The sequence below is a fragment of the Lithobates pipiens genome, unplaced genomic scaffold, assembly GCF_037356315.1.
Source record: "Lithobates pipiens isolate NorthernLeopardFrog02 unplaced genomic scaffold, aLitPip1_a1.2 Scaffold_22, whole genome shotgun sequence".
Classification (NCBI taxonomy): domain Eukaryota; kingdom Metazoa; phylum Chordata; class Amphibia; order Anura; family Ranidae; genus Lithobates; species Lithobates pipiens.
The window spans coordinates 147,609,146-147,631,335 of NW_027507784.1; the positions used below are offsets into that span (position 1 = coordinate 147,609,146).

At 45.2% G+C, this 22,190-nt stretch overlaps 1 protein-coding gene across 1 annotated transcript in view; it reads left to right on the forward strand.

Annotated features, from left to right (window-relative positions):
• CUNH3orf70 (chromosome unknown C3orf70 homolog) overlaps positions 1-22,190 on the forward strand; it is a 159,889-nt gene that overhangs the window by 22,801 nt on the left and 114,898 nt on the right. The window contains exon 2 of the mRNA XM_077448448.1: positions 5,254-5,509. Coding sequence (XP_077304574.1) covers positions 5,326-5,509 — 184 coding nt within the window. The 5' untranslated portion in view covers positions 5,254-5,325. The remainder of the gene's footprint in view (positions 1-5,253; positions 5,510-22,190) is intronic.

Sequence of the window (22,190 nt, forward strand, 5' to 3'; positions counted from 1 at the left end):
AGAAGTCTCTTTCTAGCGTTAGACTGACTTTTGTCGCAAAAGGTGATCATGGTGGTTCCTATGGAAGAGCAGGGGTCAGGGTTTTATTCAACCCTCTTCACGGTACTAAAACCAAATGGGGATGTCGGACCCATTCCAGATCTCAAAGATCTAAACTGGTTCCTGAAGATTAGCTCTTTTTTGCATGGAATCAATCCGATCAGTAGTCTTCATCCTACAAGGGGGAGAGCTTCTGGCATCAATCGACATCAAGGATGCATACCTGTGTTTCGAAGTAGAAGGACTTCATTTTCAGTTTGTAGCCTTGCCTTTCGGTCTAACTACTGCACCTTTGGTGTTTACAAAACTTCTGGCCCTTCCCCTGGCCAGATTAAGAACTCAGGGTATAACAATAATAGCATACCTGGACGACCTGCTCTTAATAGACCGGACGGTAGTCCGCTTGGACCAAAACGTGGTCACCATAGTCAACTACCTGGAATACCTGGATTGGGTCATCAACCTAGAGAAATCTTCTTTAAAACCATAAAGAAGATTAGAGTACTTGGGTCTGGTCATAGATACAGCCCAGAAGAAGATGTTTTTACCCCAGGCAAAGATCAGCGCCATAAAGGAGCTGGTCCAAGGGGTCAGGGCAAAGAAGGGTCCTTCCATTCGCCTTTGTATGAGGTTGTTGGGGAAGATGGTGGCTTCATTCCAAGCGGTTCCCTATGCTCAGTTTCATTCGAGACTGCTGCAAAACAGTATCCTATCGGCCTGGAACAAGAAGATTCAGGCACTAGATTTTCCAATGCATTTGTCGCCAAAAGTGCACCAGAGCCTCAGTTGGTGGAGGATATCTGAGAATCTGCAGAAGGGAAAATCCTTCTTACTGGTTACCTGGAAGGTGGTAACAACAGATGCCAGCCTTTGAGGTTGGGGCGCAGTCCTGGAAGAAGCGTCTGTCCAAGGGAAATGGTCCAGAACCGAAAGGACCTTGCTCATCAACATTCTAGAAATTCGGGCAGAGCGTCTAGCCCTAAGGGCCTGGACATTCAGGTTGCAGAATTCTCCTGTTAGGATTCAATCCGACAATGCCACAGCAGTGGCTTATATCAATCACCAAGGGGGCACTAGAAGTCAGGCAGACCAGGGAGAGGTAAACCATATCCTAACCTGGGCAGAAAACATGTGCCGTGCATTTCGGCAATCTTCATTCCGGGGTAGAGAACTGGCAGGCAGAATGCTTAAGTCGCCAGCAGTTGTTCCCGTTGGAATGGCCATTTCCCCCCCGACGTCTTCCTGGCTATATGCCAAAGATGGGGGATCCCGGGTGTAGATTTGTTTGCGTCCAGGTTCAACAACAAAGTCAGGACAAGACAACTTTTGTGTCAAGAACAAGGGATCCACTCGCATGCGGAACAGATGTATTGATGAACTTGTGGGATTGGTTCTCACTGATTTATGCATTCCCCCCTATACTGCTGCTACCTTGACTTCTTCTCAGGATCAAGTGGGAAAGGAAGTTGGTAGTCCTTGTGGCCCCAGCGTGGCCCAGAAGATCTTGGTATGTAGAAATAGTAAAGATGGTAGTAGGGGCCTCATGGTCCTACTTTACAAATGCTAAATTTAACCGTTTGGCTATTGAAACTCACATTCTAAGGAATCGTTGGTTTTCAGGCTCGGTGATACCTACCTTGATTAATGCAAAGAAGCCAGCTTCCAGAGTCATTTATTATAGAGTCTGGAAGGCATACAGTAGGTGCCACCGATATTGTGTTTCCCGGCGACAGGCTCCTCTAACCAGCGTGATACCGTTGCGCTGGCTGCAATAGGAAAATTTCCTATAGCAGCCAGAGCGAGGCGATAATTTCGCCTCACTCGTGAAGCCCGCATGCCTTTTCGGGGGCATACCAGGCCCTTAGGTCCGGTAGGGATTTTAAGAGGAATCCCCTTCGCCGGAAAAAACGGTGTGGGGTCCCCCCCAAAATCCATACCAGACCCCTAACCGAGCAAGCAGCCCGGCCGGCCAGGAAAGGGGGTGGGGACGAGCAAGCGCCCCCCCCCCCCGAGCCGTACCAGGCCGCGTGCCCTCAACATGGGGGGTGCCTTGGGGAAGGGGGGCCCCACACCCCAAAGCACCTTGTCCCCATGTTGATGAGGACAAAGGCCTCTTCCCGACAACCCTGGCCGTTTGGTTGTCGGGGTCTGCGGGCCGGGGGCTTATCGGAATCCGGAAGCCCCCTTTAATAAGGGGGCCCCCGGATCCCACCCCCCACCCTATGTGAATGAGTATGGTGTACAATGTACCCCTACCCATTCACCTGTGAAAAAAATGTACAAAAAAACACAACACGCAAGGGTTAAAATAGTTTATTGCACAGCTCCGGGGGTCTTTCGTCTTATTAAAGTGGGCTCCCGGATTCCGATAAGCCTCCCGCCCGCAAACCCCGACAACCAATGGCCAGGGTTGTCGGGAAGAGGCCCTTGTCCTCATCAACATGGGGACAAGGTGCTTTGGGGTGGGGGTACGGCTCAGGAGGGGAGGGGGCGCTCGCTCATCCCCACCCCCTTTCCTGGCCGGCCAGGCTGCTTGCTCGGATAGGGATCTGGTATGGATTTTGGGGGGGGGGGACCCCACGCCGTTTTTTTCGGCGAAGGGGATTGCCCTTAAAATCCCTACCGGACCTAAGGGCCTGGTATGCCTCCCAAGGGGGAACCCACGCCGTTGTGTTTTTTTTTTTTTTTTTTTTTGTTACATTTGGCGTGGAGTTCTCCCTTAGGATTCATACCAAACACAGTGCCTGGTATTGGCGGGAATCCAATTTGGATCCCCGCACCAGTGTCAACCCGGCCAGCGATGCTTGTCGCTTATCGGGAAAGGAAAATAAACATTTTTCCTTTCCTGATGCGAGCCAGCTCGGCGCTGGCTCCCGCGACGGAGCTCATAGGGTGTCAATCTCGCCGCTGGAAGTGGCGAGATTGACACAATATCGCGGTCACCTACTGTATGTTTCTTGGTATGAATCCAGGGGTTGGCATCCTAGGAAGTATGCCAAAGGTGGAATTCTTACCTTTCTGCAAATGGAGCTAGAAATTAGATTGGCCTTGAGTACTATCAAGGGCCAGGTCTCAGCTTTATCAGTATTGTTTCAGCATCTGCTTGCTTTGCATTCTTTGATCCAAAGCTTTATACTGGGGGAAGGGTGGCTTAATCCACCAGTTAGGGCACCTTTGAACCCTTGGGACTTGAATTTAGTTCTGTCCGCATTTATAGAAACAGCCTTTTGAGCCGATACAACATATTCCTTTGGTCCTTTTGACAAGGAAGCTAGTTTTTCTGGTAGTAATTTGTTCTGCAAGAAGGGTATCCGAGTTGGTGACTCTTTCTTGTAAAGAGCCATATTTAATCGTTCACAAGGATAGAGTAGTATTGCGTCCTCATCCTAGGTTTCTGCCAAAGGTGGTTTCAGGTTTTCACCTAAACCAGGATATTGTTTTACCTTTATTTTTTACAGAACCCTGTTCTAAGGAAGAAAAGTCACTACACTCTTTGGATGTAGTGAGAGCAGTCAAGATCTATTTGAAGGCGACTGCTCAGATTCAAGAAACAGATGTTTTGTTTGTGTTGCCTAAAGGTCCTAGGAAGGGACAGGCAGCATCAAAATCCACTATTGCCAAATGGATTTAGCAGGTAATTATTCAAGCTTATGGCTATAACTACTTTATACATCCAGGTGGGCTTTAATTTGATGACAAATGATCATAAATATTTTCAGATTTTTTTTTTTTTTTTTGTGTTTTTTTTTTTTTTTAAGAAAAACTGACCCAAATAGTAAAGAAAATCATAATTTTATATATTTAGCTGCACATTTCTTGCTACTACCATAACCATCAGAAATAAACTAAAATTCCCTATGTTCCTGATGATCGCAGCGATATCACATATGTGTATGTTAGTTGTTTGTACAGCCCAGAAACAGTGCGTATTTTGCTTTTTTTAATCCTACCTAAAACATACTAATACTAATTAAAAAAATGCTTTTTTGAAAAAATATACTGACCTTGACTTTTTTGACCCTTATTTGACCCAAACACTAACCCTGGAGCTGACCTAGATCAAATCTTAATCTAGGTATTCTTTCTTAATTTCTTTATTTTTTCACACAGTTGTTTATTTCTCTCTCTCTCCTTGCTGGGAGAAAGAAATAATGAATCTCTTCCTCCATTCAGAGAGAAAGAAAACACAGGGGCGAGCTGCACAGTAATCGATCACTGTGATAGCCAATCAGGCGACCCAGAACCCCAGGGTTCTCAGGTTCCAATCATTAGTACGGGACCCAGGGCTCCCAGCACAAAGACAGATACGCATATTTCCAGCCCCACAATAAAAAGCCCAGTTCACTGAGGCTGCATATATGCGTACTGTCGGCAGGAAGATTTGCCAGAATTAATTCTAGCAAATGCCCCAGCCATCTCCCTAAAATTACATGGAATTGGAAAGCTAGGTAGGGTTGGTAAGATATATATATATATATATATATATATATATATATATATATATATATATATATATATATATATATATATATATATATATAATTTTTTTTTTTTTGGAAGCAAAAGTGATATTTCTAGCCCTCTTGAAAGTGCTGGTGCAGTGGGTAGTGTCTATGGAAACGCTACACACAGATGCTTCAACGAATGGTCCACACATAACTGATAGCAGAAAAACTCTTTAAACATAAGAGCTAACTAAACCTTTAACAACTGAGATATATAATATATACATACATTCAGTAGCTGTACTATGAATGCTAGTGCGTATGCCTAAAATACCGTTGACTAGAAGCCATTAATTCATTCTTAGGTCCTGAAAACTTCCTTTTGCTTTTTGCCCATTTTATTCTGTCACATAGCTGTCTGTGTGCAAGTCACATCACTTACAAATCAAAGAATCGACTCCTTATTCGGTTCAGTATCACAATGCTGACTTGCACCTTCTTTCCTAATAAGATTCTAAAGCAGCAAAGTGTCTTCAAAAAGGCATCTAGTAGTCTCTGCTCAAGTATTGCCAGAGGGGGTGTTTGTAGTTTAACTCCTTTTATTAACAGCCAGAATAAAAATGTGTCAGCGGCAGCTATCTATTGGGTGTGGGTTTAATATCCAATGTTAATCCATGTGTAATTGATATCTTGTGAGCCTGTAACATACAATGGTGTGATTTTTCACATTGTTTTTGGCACATTTTACTAAAGCAGCTTTATAATTCAGTTGCAGGAACCGTCTCTTCATCCTGAAAGCGGCACATCTCTCCTTGCCTGCAGATCAGGCTTTCAGGCAGAGATGACAGCCACAGCTGCCCAAAAGTGCCTGAAGAATGATAAGGTGGATGAAGCCCAAGCTCTGGCCAGGAGCTGTGCCGGAAGACCAGATTTCAAGCCTTGTGACGGACTATCCATCTGTGCCACCCACAGTCATGGCAAGTGCTTTAGACTCCATTGGTGCTGTCACTTGGGCTGGTGCCACTGTAAGTCAATATTACTATATTTTTTAATTTCATAATTCAAAACTGTGACATTTAACATATACTGTATAAATATATGGGATGTGGACTATACAATTCATAGTATTGTGCTTTTTATAATTTAACAAACTTTTGTTGCTACTATACTACTGTATATGCTGTTAGTAATAGGATTCCGTAAGGATGCATGAATGACTGTATTCAGTGAATACTATTCAGTGCAAATTTTATTTATGTTATTCATATTATCTGTAATAACATGATATTAAAGCGGGGTTCCAACCTAAAGTGGAACCTCCGCTGATCGGAACCCTCCCCCCCTCCGGTGTCACAATTGGCACCTTTCAGGGGGGAGGGGGGTGGAGATACCTGTCAAAGACAGGTATTTACACCCACTTCCGGGCATAGACTCCCGTGGGAGTCTACGCCATTTCCTGTCCGGCCGCGCTGTCTGCTGGGACACACACGGATCTCAGAGACAGCGCGGAGAATTCCTATTGCGCTGCGTGACTCGCGCATGCGCAGTAGGGAACCGGGAAGTGAAGCCGATTCGCTTCACTTCCTGATTCCCTCACCTAGAATGGTGGCGGCAGCAGCCGAGGGCCGAGCGATTGATCGGCCTCGGCTGCCGGCATCGCTGGAACCCAGGACAGGTGAGTGTCCATTTATTAAAAGTCAGCAGCTGTAGTATTTATAGCTGCTGGCTTTTAATATATATTTTTTTTTTTTTGGTGGAATCCCTCTTTAAATTCCCACTATTAAAGCTTAACTAAACCCCCAGTCACACCCGAATTTTCCGCAGACCGCTTGGTCAACTTTAGCAGATTTTTAAGCACCCAATAGACATGGGTACATATCCCTTTAGTGTGACTGTACCGCTCGTCCTCCTTCCCAGAGTCATTGCCAATCAGAGCAGTGGAGGATTTTGCTTGTGGCGATTGGTGGCTCTCGATGGATTTGAATTTGCACGCAGCCTGCTGGGCTGGCACACTGGTTTGTAGTTTTCAGAGGGAGTTTGCTGAATAGGATGACAACAACATTGCTGCTTTAAAACTTGGTGAGTGTGCATTGTCATCCTACGACAGCTTGTGAGTATGGATGTACTGTATGGCCTAACATATACTGTGTATTGAATTATTGACTTTGGGTTCATATAAACTTTTTAATGTACAGTGTAAATCAATATGCACACAATGTCAAAATAACCGCTTTTAAGCCTGCCATATATGGATTGAAATTTGACTGACTTCTATACAACTAGTCTGCCAGATTTTCCCTGTTTAATCAGTGCCACCAGCTATAGCCAGCAATGCTGGTCAATGTATTCTAGCAGCGGGGACTCTTCCCACTGGCAGAATACAATAACTCAGGGGGAGCATTCCCCCCCAACCATATTTAGTGTGTGGATGTGGGAATCTGCTAGGTCAACGAAAACAAAGGACTTATCAATGGCCTGCCTTATAGTTTGGACACATCCATCGAACTGTCAACTACTGTTAGACCCCTTTCACACCACACCGCCCTTTGCGTCAGCGGTAAAACGCCGCTATTTTTACCGCTGGATTTGCGGCACATTTCGGCCGCTAGCGGGGCGCTTTTACCCCGCTAGCGGCCGCAAAAGGGTTAAAACCGCCTGCAAAATTTTGCCGGCGGCATTACAGCGCTGCCCCATTGATTTCAAAGGGGAGCAGCGGTGGAGGAGCGGTAAACACACCGCTCCTTCACCGCTCCAAAGAAGCTGCTGGCAGGACTTTTTTCTGATGTCCTACCAGCACACCGCTGTAGTGTGAAAGCCCTCTGGGCTTTCACACTACAAACAATGGTGCAGCTTCTTTAGGGCGGATTGCAGGCGCTATTTCTAACGCTATAGCGCCTGCAAAACACCCTGGTGTCAAAGGGGTGTTAGAGTAAAGCTGGTCATACCCCAGTGGAAGTTGGTTTGAGTGTTCTGAAAAATGGTCTGTCAGTTTTTGAGCTTGCCACCATTCAGTGAACTAATTTCATATGAAAGCCCTTAAAGACCTGCTACTTAAATGGAATTTCAGCCGCATTAAACCAATCACTTTTGTGCCTAAGACATTCATATAACAATATGTAATGCTACTTCTAGTGTATGGCCAGCTTCCTGTGCCAATCTCCTCAAATCATAACTTTGACTTGTGGATGTTTTTTTTTTCCTAGATAGTGGGTGAAGTTTTTTAAGGTGGCTTTCCAAGCCTACATCAAAGCCTAACTGTACCTGGGAATACACCTTCTATTTCGCCATGTCTGTTAGGCTAATGCTGTGTATTGGCACACATGGTTTTAACCCTTACTTTTATTTTTCCAGATAAAAGTAAAGATTTGCACTCATCACATGAGCTGACCATGATTGCTTCTGTGTGGGTACTCGATCCCATCCTAAAGGGAAGCCCTGTACAGCTCAGGTTCTCAAACAGTCAGTAAGGGCAACATTCAGAATGGGTTAAAATGGGTCTTGTAGGGCCACCCTTAAGTATAATTGTTGTTTATAGAGCAACATGACTACCATTAGACATATATTCCCATGAAACATACTGTATTGCTGGTAGTTATAGTTATGACTAGCTACAGTATGCTTGTTTGTAGAACTGGTTTTAACAAATGAGAATAAAGGGTTAGTTCTTATATTCACAGTTGAAACCCAAAGATGAGCCACAACTTTCAACTATTATCTGATGTTTAGGATTCTGCTTCCGCAGTAACTCAGTTTCTGCTACCTACTAGAGGTTAATAACTTCTTGTTTCAAACATGTCTGAGTTGTATGGATTCCAAGTGAACTAAAGCACCCCACAGCTCAAGTTCAGGAGCCACCATGAGTGCAAGCTAAAAAAGGCAATACAGGATTTTCCTGCCTCGGCTGATAATGTCACTGAAAATATTATGTGTAACAAAAAATAGTTCTTACAGTGTGTGGGCTGTCTCGTCTAATTGTAAAGGTTTATCCGTGCTCAAAGAAGTGCTTCTGGAAGTAGAAGTAGTTCTGGAAACAAAATAACATTGTTCCGTATGTAGCCCAAAACAGTGAAAATTGTACTGTTCGAATCCCCCCACCCCCCAAATCTAAGTCATTTGGATCAACATGTGAATAGAGTGGTGGAAGACGGACAGAATTGGCTTGTCGGGTTCCAGCAGACTTTAAAAAATGGTGGCCACTGGAGAAACCGACTCCCTGTTGCATGAATGTGAATGAGATGGATAAAAAGGTGGCTTCAGCTCCTTTTCCCCTCCTGTAAGGAACTTCTCAGATGGGTTTTCGCTCTTTTTGGGGCCTAGTTGTAGAGGAAATATCAAATATGTAGCAAAGACTCCTGGTGATTATATAGCATCATAACCAATACATTCTCAGTGGGGAAAATGATTTAATAGATAGGATTTTATTTGGGGAAGAGAATAAATAAATACATAAGCACAGGATAAGATTAATTTGATTACTAAATAGGTATAAAATGTATTCAATTTATATATTCAATTCATAAAAACAGTCAAGGACAACATTGAGATTTGTGGACAGAAAATTAATAGATGGGGTATATGTATATGATACTGATTCATTAAAAGGCAAAAGGGGGGATATTGGCGGGGGGGGGGGAGTCACCAGTATCTGCTCTGCCCTCTCTTTGCTCACAGATTCGCTGAGCTGTGGAGGAGGCAAGAGTGGCCAGCTCTGGCTCTCAGCGGCTCACTGAGAGCCTGAGGTGTATGGGCAGGCGGATCCCGACTCCATTGATCCATAGGAGGAGTACAGCCAAACAAGCTTTGACTGTACTTCTTTAAGTTTGGGTAATATGTGGAGAATGTAATTGATTACATGACCTTCTACTTTTGTAAACTCTTATTAAATGGGACTTTAACTGGCACAGTCTATGCATTTAGTGCCAGGCATGCACATTCCATGTTGGTTAACTAAAATGCAAAAAAGCCTACAGATATAATAGATTTACTTGGATAGCAATGATCACATGTCTGTAAGAACCTATGCACATTGGTGTCAAAATACACACATCTAAGTGTGTTTGGAGCTTATTTCTAAACGCTTCGGGAAGCATGGTTGGATTCACACCTAGATGTTCAGCTGCATCTAGGTGCTTTTTGCTTAGCTGGTTTTACATCAACAAGAATTTTGTGAATCTCAGGATTGTTTAGACTGGTGTTCTGTAGCTAAATACATGTAAACGTGGATAAATGTAAGTACATGTAGATGCAGGAGGAATGGATCTGGGAAGTATAAAGTTTGTTTATAACAATTTTATAACAATTTTTCCCCAATTGTCTTTCAGGACAGCCACCTTAGAGAGACACCGGCTCCTCCCCTCTGAGGAAACACCGCCTTCAATTTCATAATTTAAGCCTCCTCCTCCCTTCGTTCCTCAGTTATGGTGTTTCCTCCGGCGGGGAGACATCGCCAAGGAACCTTAAGGCTAAATTCGGTTGGTGAAACTGAAGCCATCCGAGCGGAGCCCTGGCCCCGTTCGGCTATCCGACTGTTCATCGGTCGGTCCAGGACAGTCCTATCAGCGGGGAGCTGAAGTGTTCGTACTGTCCATATACCCTAAACTCCGCTTGGGGAAAGCGGGAAGTTTATGGGGTCGTCCGTTCGTTCACCCGCGGGGGTTTCAACGGAACAAACAGTCCAGTCGGCTGGGGAAGCTGAATACTTGACTGACCTTTACACGCACTCCAATCTTCGCTTGGGGAAAGCAGGAAGTCTTTGGAGAGGTTCATCCTTGCGTTTCGCCCAGTGGGGTGCTGAACGAAGGCGTCCAGGGCCCCCCTGTGTACGCAGCCGGCTGGGAGCTGGAAGCCGGACCGGTAGGCGGGCGACGTCAGTTCCGGTGGGGGCGGACCCCTTCGTTCGATCCGCGTCTTCCGGTTCCGGACGCGGCACGTGAAAGGGAACCTAGCGTTCGGCTGGTGCAGCCTCTCTTTTCACAGTTGCACAGGTAGCTGTTAGAGGCGCGTTCGTACCACGCTTCCTCAACGGGAGAATGTCCGAGGCAGAGGCTTCAAAAACTCCTGGAGATAATAGCACCAGCCACTCGAAGGTAAGAGGAAACCTGGGGAGGTGTTCCCTTACTTGTATCCAGTAGCTCCACTGGTGTTCCTCCTTGGTGGTCGGGGGGAAGGGTAGTGTGTCTGGGATCCTGGTGATGGTTGATCCTAGGGGGGGCACTCCCGGTGGTCCTCTATGTAGCGCTGGTGTTGCTGTTTTTTAGGCTCATGCTGCCCCTTCCTGTGTTTTGTGTCTTTCAGAAAGCCACGAGCAAGTCCCCCCATGGTTTTAAGAAGAAGTGCCCTTCATGTAGAACGTCTATGGGAGACTCTTGGTCTAAAGCTATTTGCAAACAATGTATTGAGGATTTACTTAAGGAACAGGCAGTAGAGCAGGGTGCAGATCTGGTAGCTTCTATGAAGGAACTCTCTGGTACCTTTCAGTCCTTCCAAAACTTTTTTTCCAGTTTTCAGTGGCCCCAGCCTCCGAGCACTCCTACACCAGCGCAGCAGAGTGTACCATACAGCCCTGTGGATGTTCCTCCTGCAAGGGGAGAGAATTCAGAGGGTCCCAGGGAGGAAGCTGAGGAGGAAATTGACAGTGTCGTTTCAGACTCCCAGGGGGAGTCTGACGCAGAGATGTTGGATGGGGAATCCAGCAGAATCTCGCGGTATAAGCTTTCCCTGGAGGATGTGGATGAGCTCTTGGGAGCGATTCATACCACTTTAGGCATTCAAGAAGAAACTAAGACATTGTCACTCCATGATCGGATGTACAAGGGCATGGGGGAACAAAAGAAGCGGGTGTTCCCAGTGCATAACGTCTTGATCGATACCATCAAGAAGGAATGGCGGGATCCCGAAAGGAAACCTTTCTTTTCTGGGGCATTAAGACGTAGGTTTCCTTTTTCGGAGGAAGAGACTCTCGTCTGGAATAAATCTCCCAGACTAGACGCTGCTTTTTCCCAGGTGTCCAGACACACTGATCTATCCTTTGAGGATATGGGGGTACTGTCTAATCCTATGGATCGAAGAATGGATTACCTTCTTAAGAAGGCCTGGGATTCGTCACAGGGAAATCTTAAGCCAGCCATGGCAACCACGGTGGTGGCCCGCAACATGGAGTATTGGCTTACCCAGATTAGCGCACACATTGAAGCAGGGACAGCAAAGGAGACTATTCTATCCTCCTTTCCCATGCTTCTTAAAGGGATAGCCTACATAGCGGACGCTTCGGCGGAATCCGTGAGGATGTCGGCAAGGTCCTTGGCCCTGACCAACTCTGCCAGGAGAGCCTTATGGTTGAAGACCTGGCCTGGAGACAATGCATCCAAACTTAAACTTTGTGGAATCCCCTTTACAGGAGATCTACTGTTTGGACCAGGTCTTGAAACAGTGCTAGATCGCACAGCAGACAAAAGAAAGGCCTTTCCTGTTAAAAGGAAATTTGGGGAACAAGCCAAAAGAAAGACTCGTCCCCAGAAAAGGGTTGTACCACCCCGTACGGTTCAGCAGAAGAAAAGTTGGGGACTCAAAAGCAAGGGCCCCGGGGGAGCAATTTTTCGCCCTCCTGAACAGCCCAAAAAATCTCAGTGACAGGGTCACGGTGGGAGGAAGATTGGGGGCCTTCCTCCCACAGTGGGAAATGATTTCCTCCAATCAGTTTGTCTTGGGGATCGTCAGAGGAGGTTACCATTTGGAGTTTTCGGAACTCCCTCCTCTGAGGTTCCTTGTCACCGAGCTGCCAAAATGCGCAGAAAAATCATCTGCCCTTCTTTCCTCTCTTCAGGAGTTGGAAGAACAGGAGGTGGTAGTACGGGTTCCAGTAGGAGAGACAAGCAGAGGCTTCTACTCTCACGTCTTCGTGATTCGCAAGCCTTCGGGAAAGTTCAGGCTCATCCTGAACCTGAAGCCCCTGAATGTCTCAGTTACCTACAGAAGGTTTCGGATGGATTCGGTTTACTCAGTAAAAGCACTCCTACCTCCGAACTGCTTCATGGCATCAATAGATCTGAAAGATGCATACCTGCATATTCCAATCGCAGAGTCCCACCAGCGTTTTCTCAGACTGGCAGTGAGAACTCCAATGGAAGTACTACACCTTCAGTTCAGAGCGCTTCCTTTCGGACTATCCTCTTCCCCCCGAATCTTCACCAAAGTGATGGCAGAAGTTCTGGCATTTCTGCGTCTCAGGGGAATCTCGGTGATCGCATATCTCGACGATCTCCTTCTGTTTGCCCCTTCCCCAGCACAATTAATTCAGGATTTACAGGTCACAAGAAACCTGTTAGTAAGCCTGGGTTGGCTCCTGAACCTGGAGAAATCCAACTTAATCCCTTCCCAGAGGGTCACTTTCCTAGGGTACGAGTTGGACTCAACAGTACAAAGGGTCTTTCTTCCTTTGGAAAAAATTCAAAAGATAGACAGGGCTCTGTTGTTTCTTCAGGGCAACCACCAGATCTCCATAAGGAAGATCATGTCAGCGCTAGGGTTGCTGACATCCGCTCTTCCAGCGGTTCAGTGGGCAGGGTTACATTACCGCCCTCTACAATTATTTGTGCTGAAGGTTTGGGATCACAGCCAGGAATCTTTGGATTCTCTGGTTTCGATTCCAGATCAGGTAAAGAGGTCCCTCTGGTGGTGGAGGAAGGGAGCAAATTTGTCCCAAGGTCTAGAGTGGGTCATGCCAACCTCCAGGGTGGTCACGACCGATGCAAGCAGCTCAGGTTGGGGGGCACACCTAGACTCCCAATTAATACAGGGTATTTGGGAAAAGAGGGACTCGAGGAGATCCTCGAATTGGAGGGAGCTGAGGGCAGTAGACCTAGCTCTCAGAACCTTTCAGAAGGCGCTCCGGGGGAATCACGTAAGGGTAAGGTCGGACAACTCCTCGGTGGTAGCTTACATCAACAGACAGGGGGGCACCAGGAGCAAGTCCTTATGGACCCTAGCGGAAGCCATCCTCAGATGGGCCGAAGCAAATATCCTGTCCCTTTCAGCAATCCACTTGAAGGGAGAACAAAATCAGGTGGCAGATTTTCTCAGCAGGAGAACTCTGAGAGAAGGCAATTGGGTTCTCAAGCAGGAAATATTCGAAATGATCACCCGGAGATGGGGGATTCCTGCAATAGATCTCTTTGCCGCAAGGGAAAACGCGAAGGTAGCAACGTTCTTCTCCATAAACAGGGGGGACGGGGCATTGGCGGTGGACGCACTAGCACAGAGTTGGGGGTTCTCCAGGTGCTATGCTTTCCCCCCTCCAGTGCTCATTCCAGCAGTATTAAGGAAATTTCAAGTGGAGAATACTACCCTCATTCTAATTGCACCTCACTGGCCCAGGAGGCCGTGGTTCTCGATCTTGAAGGGCCTGTCTGTAGAACCCCCCTGGATTCTCCCAGTGCAGGAGGATCTCCTGTCTCAAGGTCCGGTGTTCTGCCCTCAGGTAGGACGATGGAACCTGGCAGCGTGGCTTCTGAGGAAGAATTGCTAAAAGCCAAGGGCTTCTCAGACCGGTTGGTAGCCACTCTTCTAAACTGTAGGAAAAAGGAAACCCAGTCCATTTACTTAAAGGTATGGAAACGGTTTAACAGCTGGTGTTCAGAGGGTTCCTTCAACGTGCATAGCCCTATAGCCGTTCTAGAGTTCCTACAGGCAGGGGCGGATAAGGGGTTAGCGCTTGGAACACTAAAAGCTCAGGTTTCCGCTTTGAGCGTGTTTTTAGAGAAACATCTAGCGTCAGATCCTTGGGTCGTAAGGTTCTTCAGGGCCCTAGGTAGGCAAAGACCAGCTTCAAGCTCCCCCTTCCCGGTTTGGGATCTTTCTTTAGTTTTACAGGTTCTCACAGGGGAACCTTTTGAGCCGTTAGAATCTTGCTCATTAAAGCTGATCACTCTCAAAACGGTGTTTTTGGTGGCGATCACTACAGCAAGAAGAGTAAGTGAACTCGAAGCCCTTTCTGTCAGGGCTCCCTTTTTTCAGGTTTTTCCGGATCGTCTGGTTTTGAAGATAGATCCGGCCTTTTTGCCTAAGGTAGCCTCTAGTTTCCACAGGATGCAGGAGATTGTGCTACCTACATTTTGTTCAAATCCAGTTAGAGAACAGGAACACATGTTTCACAGACTAGATGTTAGAAGATGTGTTCTTTATTATTTAGACTGCACAAGTCAGTTCAGAAAGACAGATTCACTTTTTGTTTTATTTTCAGGGGCCAGGAAGGGTTCCAAAGCCTCTAGACGTACCATAGCTAGATGGTTAAGGTTAGCCATTGGGCAGGCATACGTGGCAGGGGGATTAGATCCTCCAGCTGGCATTAGAGCACACTCAACCAGGGCCGTGGCAACTTCTCAGGCAGAGTGGGCTGGTGCGTCTCCGGAACAGATCTGTAGAGCTGCAACGTGGTCCAGTTTTTCTACGTTTGTGAGACACTATAGACTGGATCTTCTGTCAGCCAAAGACCAAGCCTTTGGTCGTAAGGTGCTACAGGCAGTAGTCCCACCCTAAGGTAATATACTCGCTTATCCTCTCTAAGGTGGCTGTCCTGAAAGACGATTGGGGAAAAATGGAATTACGTACCGGTAATGTCCTTTTCCAGGAGTCTTTCAGGACAGCACCGGTTCCCACCCAAATTGTTGCAGATCATCGGGAACTCATTACATGAGATCGTCAGGTAAGACTTAAAAAGTTTATTTGTTTGACGTGTTCTTGTGTCTCCCCGGTTTGGCCGGAGGTACTCTGGAAGAACTGAGGAACGAAGGGAGGAGGATGCTTAAATTATGAAATTGAAGGCGGTGTTTCCTCAGAGGGGAGGAGCCGGTGTCTCTCTAAGGTGGCTGTCCTGAAAGACTCCTGGAAAAGGACATTACCGGTACGTAATTCCATTTTTCCTACATAAACCAGGACGCCCATGTGAACAAGGCCTGAAATCTCATCTAAACCCCAACAGACATCATCCTTTGACCAACCTCCGTTAGGCAGCAGTTGTTTTTTTTCCACAAGATAAGCCAAGCAGCTCCTCAATATTCATACTCCCCCAGTCCATTCTACACAGGCCAATCATGGATGTTTGCAGAACAATCTTTTGTACTAAAGATCATTTGGTGTTTGGGCCATGCATGCATTGCCAGCCTTCATCTAAAGTCTGTAGGCAGCTTTAGTGTTCTGTAAATGATAAGAGTGACTTCTAGAAATCTTATATGGCATAGAAGTATTACCATATGTAAACCACTGATATCGACTTCCTGTTAATGAGAACTAATTTTGATGTTGATATAAAAAAAGTGTTATTTAATGAAAATGTTTGCTACGTAGGAAACTGAAAATGATTGATAATAGTTTGGTATCTTGGCAAAAATAACGATATAAACCCCTGAGAACGACTAAGAGTTGGACATACGCCACCCGATTCAAATATTTAATTGCTGTGATCAAGCAATCTTTGGGTCATGTGGGACTTCCTTGGAGCTTGATAACAGGTGCTCTCAACTGTTGGCAGTGCTCATTATCGCGTTTATACATGAAGGCTGCGTGTGTATAAATTAACTTCAATTTTCCACAATTGTGTGAATATTCTCAACTTTTTTGGTACATCAGCCACAATATTTTACCATGCATGTGCAACAAATACCAGTCAGCGAAGAAGGTTGTAGCGGTTCTATCTAAGATAGGGAGATATCTAACTGTTATAGGGAGGTATCTAACTGCTTTTCATTTTTGGTTAAAACCTGTGCTCACATGTATAGTACATTGTATATAATAAAACCATTTTCAGCATGACTGGTCACAATCACACAATGCATGGGCGAACATCTCAGCAGTAACATTTACAAGCATTAGAGGCGCTTGACACTGGTCACAGAATTTCACTCCTACACATTGGAAGATCTCTGTGATAGTTCAACAGTTATTCCCTTTTCTCTATGGAAAAAAGGATCTTGGCATTTGTTTAGTTTTCACATGAGCTAACGAATAAAATGTATTCCTAAGAATGAGAGCTATTAGAATCCATTTCATTCCTTTCTTCTCTACATTTTCTAAAGGCACCAAATTGGCATTTGAGATGATGAGGGGGGGGGGGGGGGTGTCACAGTGTAAGTAACGATCCTGAAAGAACTGAAAAATATGTGCATTCATCCTATTGTTTGAATCATGTCTACTATATGATGTTAATATTGAGTATAGCTATATAGCATTTGTGACGGGACAAAATTACGAGGCGTGTATACCAAGATTAGAAGTATGGCTAATAAAATGGAATAACTGTAGCTGCTAATGTACGAACAGGATTTCGACTTGCTGGGAATTTCAGAAACTTGGTTTGACAACTAACATTTATTGGCTGGCAACCATTCAGTGGCATTCCCTATATCTTAGAGATTGGGAGGGTAGGGAAGGGGGAGGGATATGCCTGTGAACATGAGGGATGACATCACTAATAGAGCTAGAGAGGAGGTGGAATCCTTGTGGGAGGAGCTCCAAAGGAAGGAAAATAATTGGAAAGTAATATTGGGAATATGTTACAGCCCCCTAACCTGAGGGAGGAGGGGAAGGCAGAACCTCTTATGACAGACTGAAATGGCTGCAAGTCTAGGAAATTGTATTGTGATAGGGGGTTTTAATTCAGATATAGACTGGGCAGAAGGAACTGCGCATTTGTCTAAGGCTTGCCGTTTCCTAAATGTCTTGCAGGATAATTTCATGGGTCAGTTGGTGAATGCACCGACAAGACAATGCAGTACTAAACCTACTGATTACAAACAATACATACCTGATCATGCATGTGGAAATACGGGGAAACTTGGGAAACAGCGACCACAGGTCAATTAGTTTCAGTATAAATCACAGAAATAAGAAGCACAAAGGCAATACAAAGACACTGAATTTCAAAAAAGCCAACTTCCCTAAACTGCGCTTTTTGCTAGATGATATTAAATGGGATGAAATAATAAGAACAAAGAAGACAGAGTAAAAATGGTAGCGCTTTAAGAGCATACTAAATAAAGGTATTGGTCAGTTCATTCCAATGGGAAGTAAGTTTAAAAGTGTAAAAATGCATATGAAAGCAAAAGAAAAGGCCTTTAAAAATACAAGGCTGAGGGGTCATTGTCAGCTTTCCAACAATACAAAGAATGCAACAAGAAACATAAGAGAGCAATCGGGGCAGCTAAAATAGACCACGAAAGGCACATAGTGGAGAAGATTAAAGAAAACCACAAGAAATTTTTTAAATGCATAAACAGTAAGAAAGTGAGGCCAGAGCATTTGGCACCATAAAGGATGATAAAGGGAATTTGGTTACAAAAGACAGAGAAGGCAAAGGTTTTAAACACGTTCTTCTCCTCAGTTTTCATAAAAGAAACGGGGGGGGGTGGGGGGGGGGAGATATAGCAACCAAGACTCTAATAAAACGTCATAGAATACATCCTTATGGCTAACAGAAGACGATATCAGAAATTGACTTGAAAAACTTAGCATAAGTCACCAGGACCAGGTGGCTTACACCCGAGGGTCTTTCAGGAACTCAGGCAGGTTGTTCCTAATTTTCATGGACAGTTTACTGACTGGAATGGTGCCAGCTGATTGGAGAAAAGCCAACATGGTACTAATGTTTTAAAAAGGGTAGGTACCTGGATTATAAACTGGCTACAGGGGCGGGTCCAAAGGGTGGTGATAAATAGTGAGCGCGCTGAATGTTTTGGAGTGGTAAGTGGGGTCCCCTAAGGATCTGTCCTGGGACCTATTCTGTTTAATTCATTTATAAACGATGAAGAGGATGGGATAAATGGCTCAATCACAATATTTGCAAATTATATAATATTAAGCAGGGCAATAACTTTACAGCAGGATTTGGAAACCTTACAAGAAGACCTAAATAAAATAATGGGTTGGGCAAATACATGACAAATGAGGTTTAGTGTTGAAAAATTTTAAGTAATGCATTTGGGTGCTAAAAATATGAATGCAAGCTACTCGCTGGGGGGAACCTCTGGGGGAGTATAGGATGGAAAGGCACCTGGGGGTCCTAGTAGATTCAAGGCTCAGCGATTGCATTCCATGCCAAGCTGCTGTAAGCAAAGCCAGCAGAATATTGGTATGCAACTAAAAGGAATCCACTCCAAAGATAAAACAATAATTGTCCCACTCTGCAAGACTATTATATGGCCGCATCTTGAGTATGCCATCCAGTTCTGGGCACCAGTCCTCAGGAAAGATGTGCTGCATCTGGAGAAAGTCCAGAGGAGCAACAAAGCGAGTAAAGGGACTAGAGGATCTCCGCTATGGTGAAAGACTGCAAGCATTGAACTTTTATTGTCTCTGGAGAGAAGACGCTTGAGAGGAAATGTGATAGCGATGTACAAATACTGTACTGGTTACCCTAGCATATGGAAAAAAAACTTTACAGTGAAAGGTAATTTAAAAAGACACGTGGCCATTAACTGAAATTGGAAAATAAGCGGTTTAACCTTAAAGGAGAAGTCTAGCCAAAGCTTGTTTGGCTGGGCTCCTCCTGTGACCCATTTTCGTCGTGGACGTCACAGAAGTCTAGGCACTGCGTCATCCTAACAATGGAAGTCTGGATCCACCAGTTGCCTGGACTGAAACCCGTCTCAGCCTCTCAGTGAGCTGCTGAGAGCCTGAAATGGCCCGCTCCACCCCCTTCACAGGTCGGCACTCCAATGAGCATGGAGGGAGATGAGCAGAGAGCTGTGACTGACAGTCTACAGCTCTCTGCTCACAGAGCTATGAAAACCGAGTGATCGGCAGTGTTCAATTTCATCGTTCGGTTTTCAGTGCAGAGAAGACAGGGACAGATACCGCGTCAGAACAATGCTGCATCCACCTAGGTAAGTATGAATAGGGAAAATGGCATCGTTTTAAACTGTATAAATACTGTCAGAGTGCTAAGGATGTGGAATTCTCTTCCACAAGCAGTGGTAGCAGCGTGGATAGTTTAAAAAAAACATTAGATGAAAAGGGTGCCTAAGAGCCAAATAAAGCAAAGAAAGTGTTTTTTTTTTTTTTTTTGCATCGTACATATAGATTCATATGTAACATACGTGTCGATAATAACATTGCATGATTTTGCTGCATATCTCTATTTTCTGATTGCGTGAAGTACAACTCAGTGACTATCATAAACGTGTGTGTCTATGTAGAATAGTGTCCAAATTTGGACACCAAAGTATATCGACTTGCTATACCTAAGATGAGTGCAGTGGGGGCTCTCAGATATTTTGTAGTGATCAGGCATCCCACGCTACATATGGCTGCTTAGTGCTGACTGACATGCCATATGTGCCTAGTTCTCAGAACAACTAGAGAACTCTGGGAACATTCCCAGAATCAATTGGCAGAACTGCCTTTAAGGAGGGAAAAGGGTTAAATTGGGACAATGTGTGCACAGCCAGAATTACAGAGCTAAAGGCGTAACTGTGGATAGTAGTTTAAGTAAAATGCTAGGAAACCTGGCATACAAACAAAGAGCAGAGCCTACAAGTCTTACATTTACAAAACAGTTTTATTTTAACAGAATTTTATGTATATAATAAAACATTTTTTATTCAGTAGCTATATATGTATATATACACACACACTATATTACCAAAAGTATTGGACCGTCTGCATTTACTCGATCTTTAATGGCACCCCAGTCTTAGCCCGTAGGGTTCAATATTGAGTTGGCCCTCCCTTTGCAACTTTAACAGCTTCAACTCTTGTGGGAAGGCTGTCCGCAAGGTTTAGGAGTGTGTCTGTAGGAATGTTTGACCATTCTTCCAGAAGTGCATTTGTGAGGTCAGGCACTGATGTGGACAAGAAGGTCTGGCTTGTAGTCTCTGCTCTAATTCATCCCGAATGTGTTCTATTGGGTTGAGGTCAGGACTCTGCTCAAACTCGCTCATCCATGTCTTTATGGACCTTTCTTTGTGCACTGGTGCGCAGTCATGTTAGAACAGGAAGGGGCCATTCCCAAGCCTTTCCCACAAAGTTGGGAGCATGAAATTGTCCAAAATGTCTTGGTATACTGATAAGAGTTCCTTTCACTGGAACTAAGGGGCCAAGCCCAACCCCTGAGATACAATCCCACACCATAATCCCCCTCCACCAAATGATTAGGACCAGTGCACAAAGCAAGGTCCATAAAGACATGGATGAGCAAGTTTGGGTTGGAGGAACTTGACTAGCCTGCACAGAGTCCTGACCTCAACCCGATAGAACACCTTTGGGGTGAATTAGAGCAGAGACTGCAAGCCAAGCCTTCTCATCCACATCAGTGCCTGACCTCACAAATGCACTTCTGGGCACACTCCTAAACCTTGTAGACAGCATTCCCAGAAGAGTTGAAGCTGTTATAGCTGCAAAGGATGGGCCAACTCAATATTGAACCCTATGGATGAAGACTGGGAAACCATTAAAGTTCATGTGTGTGTAAAGGCAGGTGTCCCAATACTCTTGGTAGTGTGTGTGTGTGTAGATATATAAACTGCTATTCTTGTGAAATCTTTTTAGGGAAGGTTGGGTAAGGCTGACATTAGACTCCATTATTAGGTAGCAGCCGTCTTGACAATAGAAAAAAACTGCATAATGCAACTCTTCTCACACTTTTTACCCCAGAGGAATCTCTAAAATAATTTTCAGGTCTCTGGGAACCCTTAAAAAAAAGCAAGTTATTTATGGTAATTGGGAAAATGCTATTTACAGCGATGGTCAGAATGTCACTCTTACTGACAGCTAAAAAGATCCTTGTCATGCTGTTGGCTTTGCCAAGTTGCGTTGGCCTAGAAACTTTGCAGGCACCATTAAATGGGATCAGCAGAGAAAGGAAGGAACACTGCTCACCGACCCAGTGCGCGAATATGTGAGTGAGTGTGGCCTCAGCCAGGAGACAACAATAAATATAGTGCGCTCTGTGGTAGATTCATTGTAAAAAGCACTCACAAGAATATAAGAAAGGAAACACTTCAAAGAATGCAAGGTATGTGGGAGAGACGCACTGTCTAGTACAATCTGTATTCCGCCAGTCAGTAGCCGAACTTCTGCAGCCCATAGACACCTGACTCCAGGATCACTAGACTCCATCCGTTGCATTATGTCAATGCTGAGGTCATCAGGGACACCATTTAGACTAATATTTGCTCTGCCATCAAAAAAGCATTTAAATGGTTAAAGCGGAGTTCCACCCAAAAGTGGAACTTCCGCTAATTTTGGCTCCTCCCTCCCCATCCAGTGCCACATTTTCACCTTTCAGGGGGGAGGGAATACCTGTCTATGACAGGTATCCTGTTCCCACTTTCGGGAGCTGCAGCTGTTGATGTCGCCGCTTGGCTCCCTCCTCCTCCCACCTCGTTCCCCTACCACTGGGCCAGTAGGAGAGAGGAGCGGAGCCTCCCGCATGCGCAGTAGAGTTCCAGACATGAAGCCGTAAGGCTACACTGCCAGGTTTCCTTTCCCGCAATGGCGGCGGCAGCACCTGACAGCTGATGGAAACCTCATCTGCGGTGCCGACATCACTGGACTCCAGGACAGGTAAGTGTCCTATTATTAAAAGCCAGAGGCTGCAGTATGTGTAGCTTTTCAGTTTTGCAGCGGTGAGTGGATCTCTGCTTTAAGGCTGGATTCACACCTATGCATTTTTTGTGCATTTTGCAGATTTGCACTACAGAACTTTTACATAGGAAA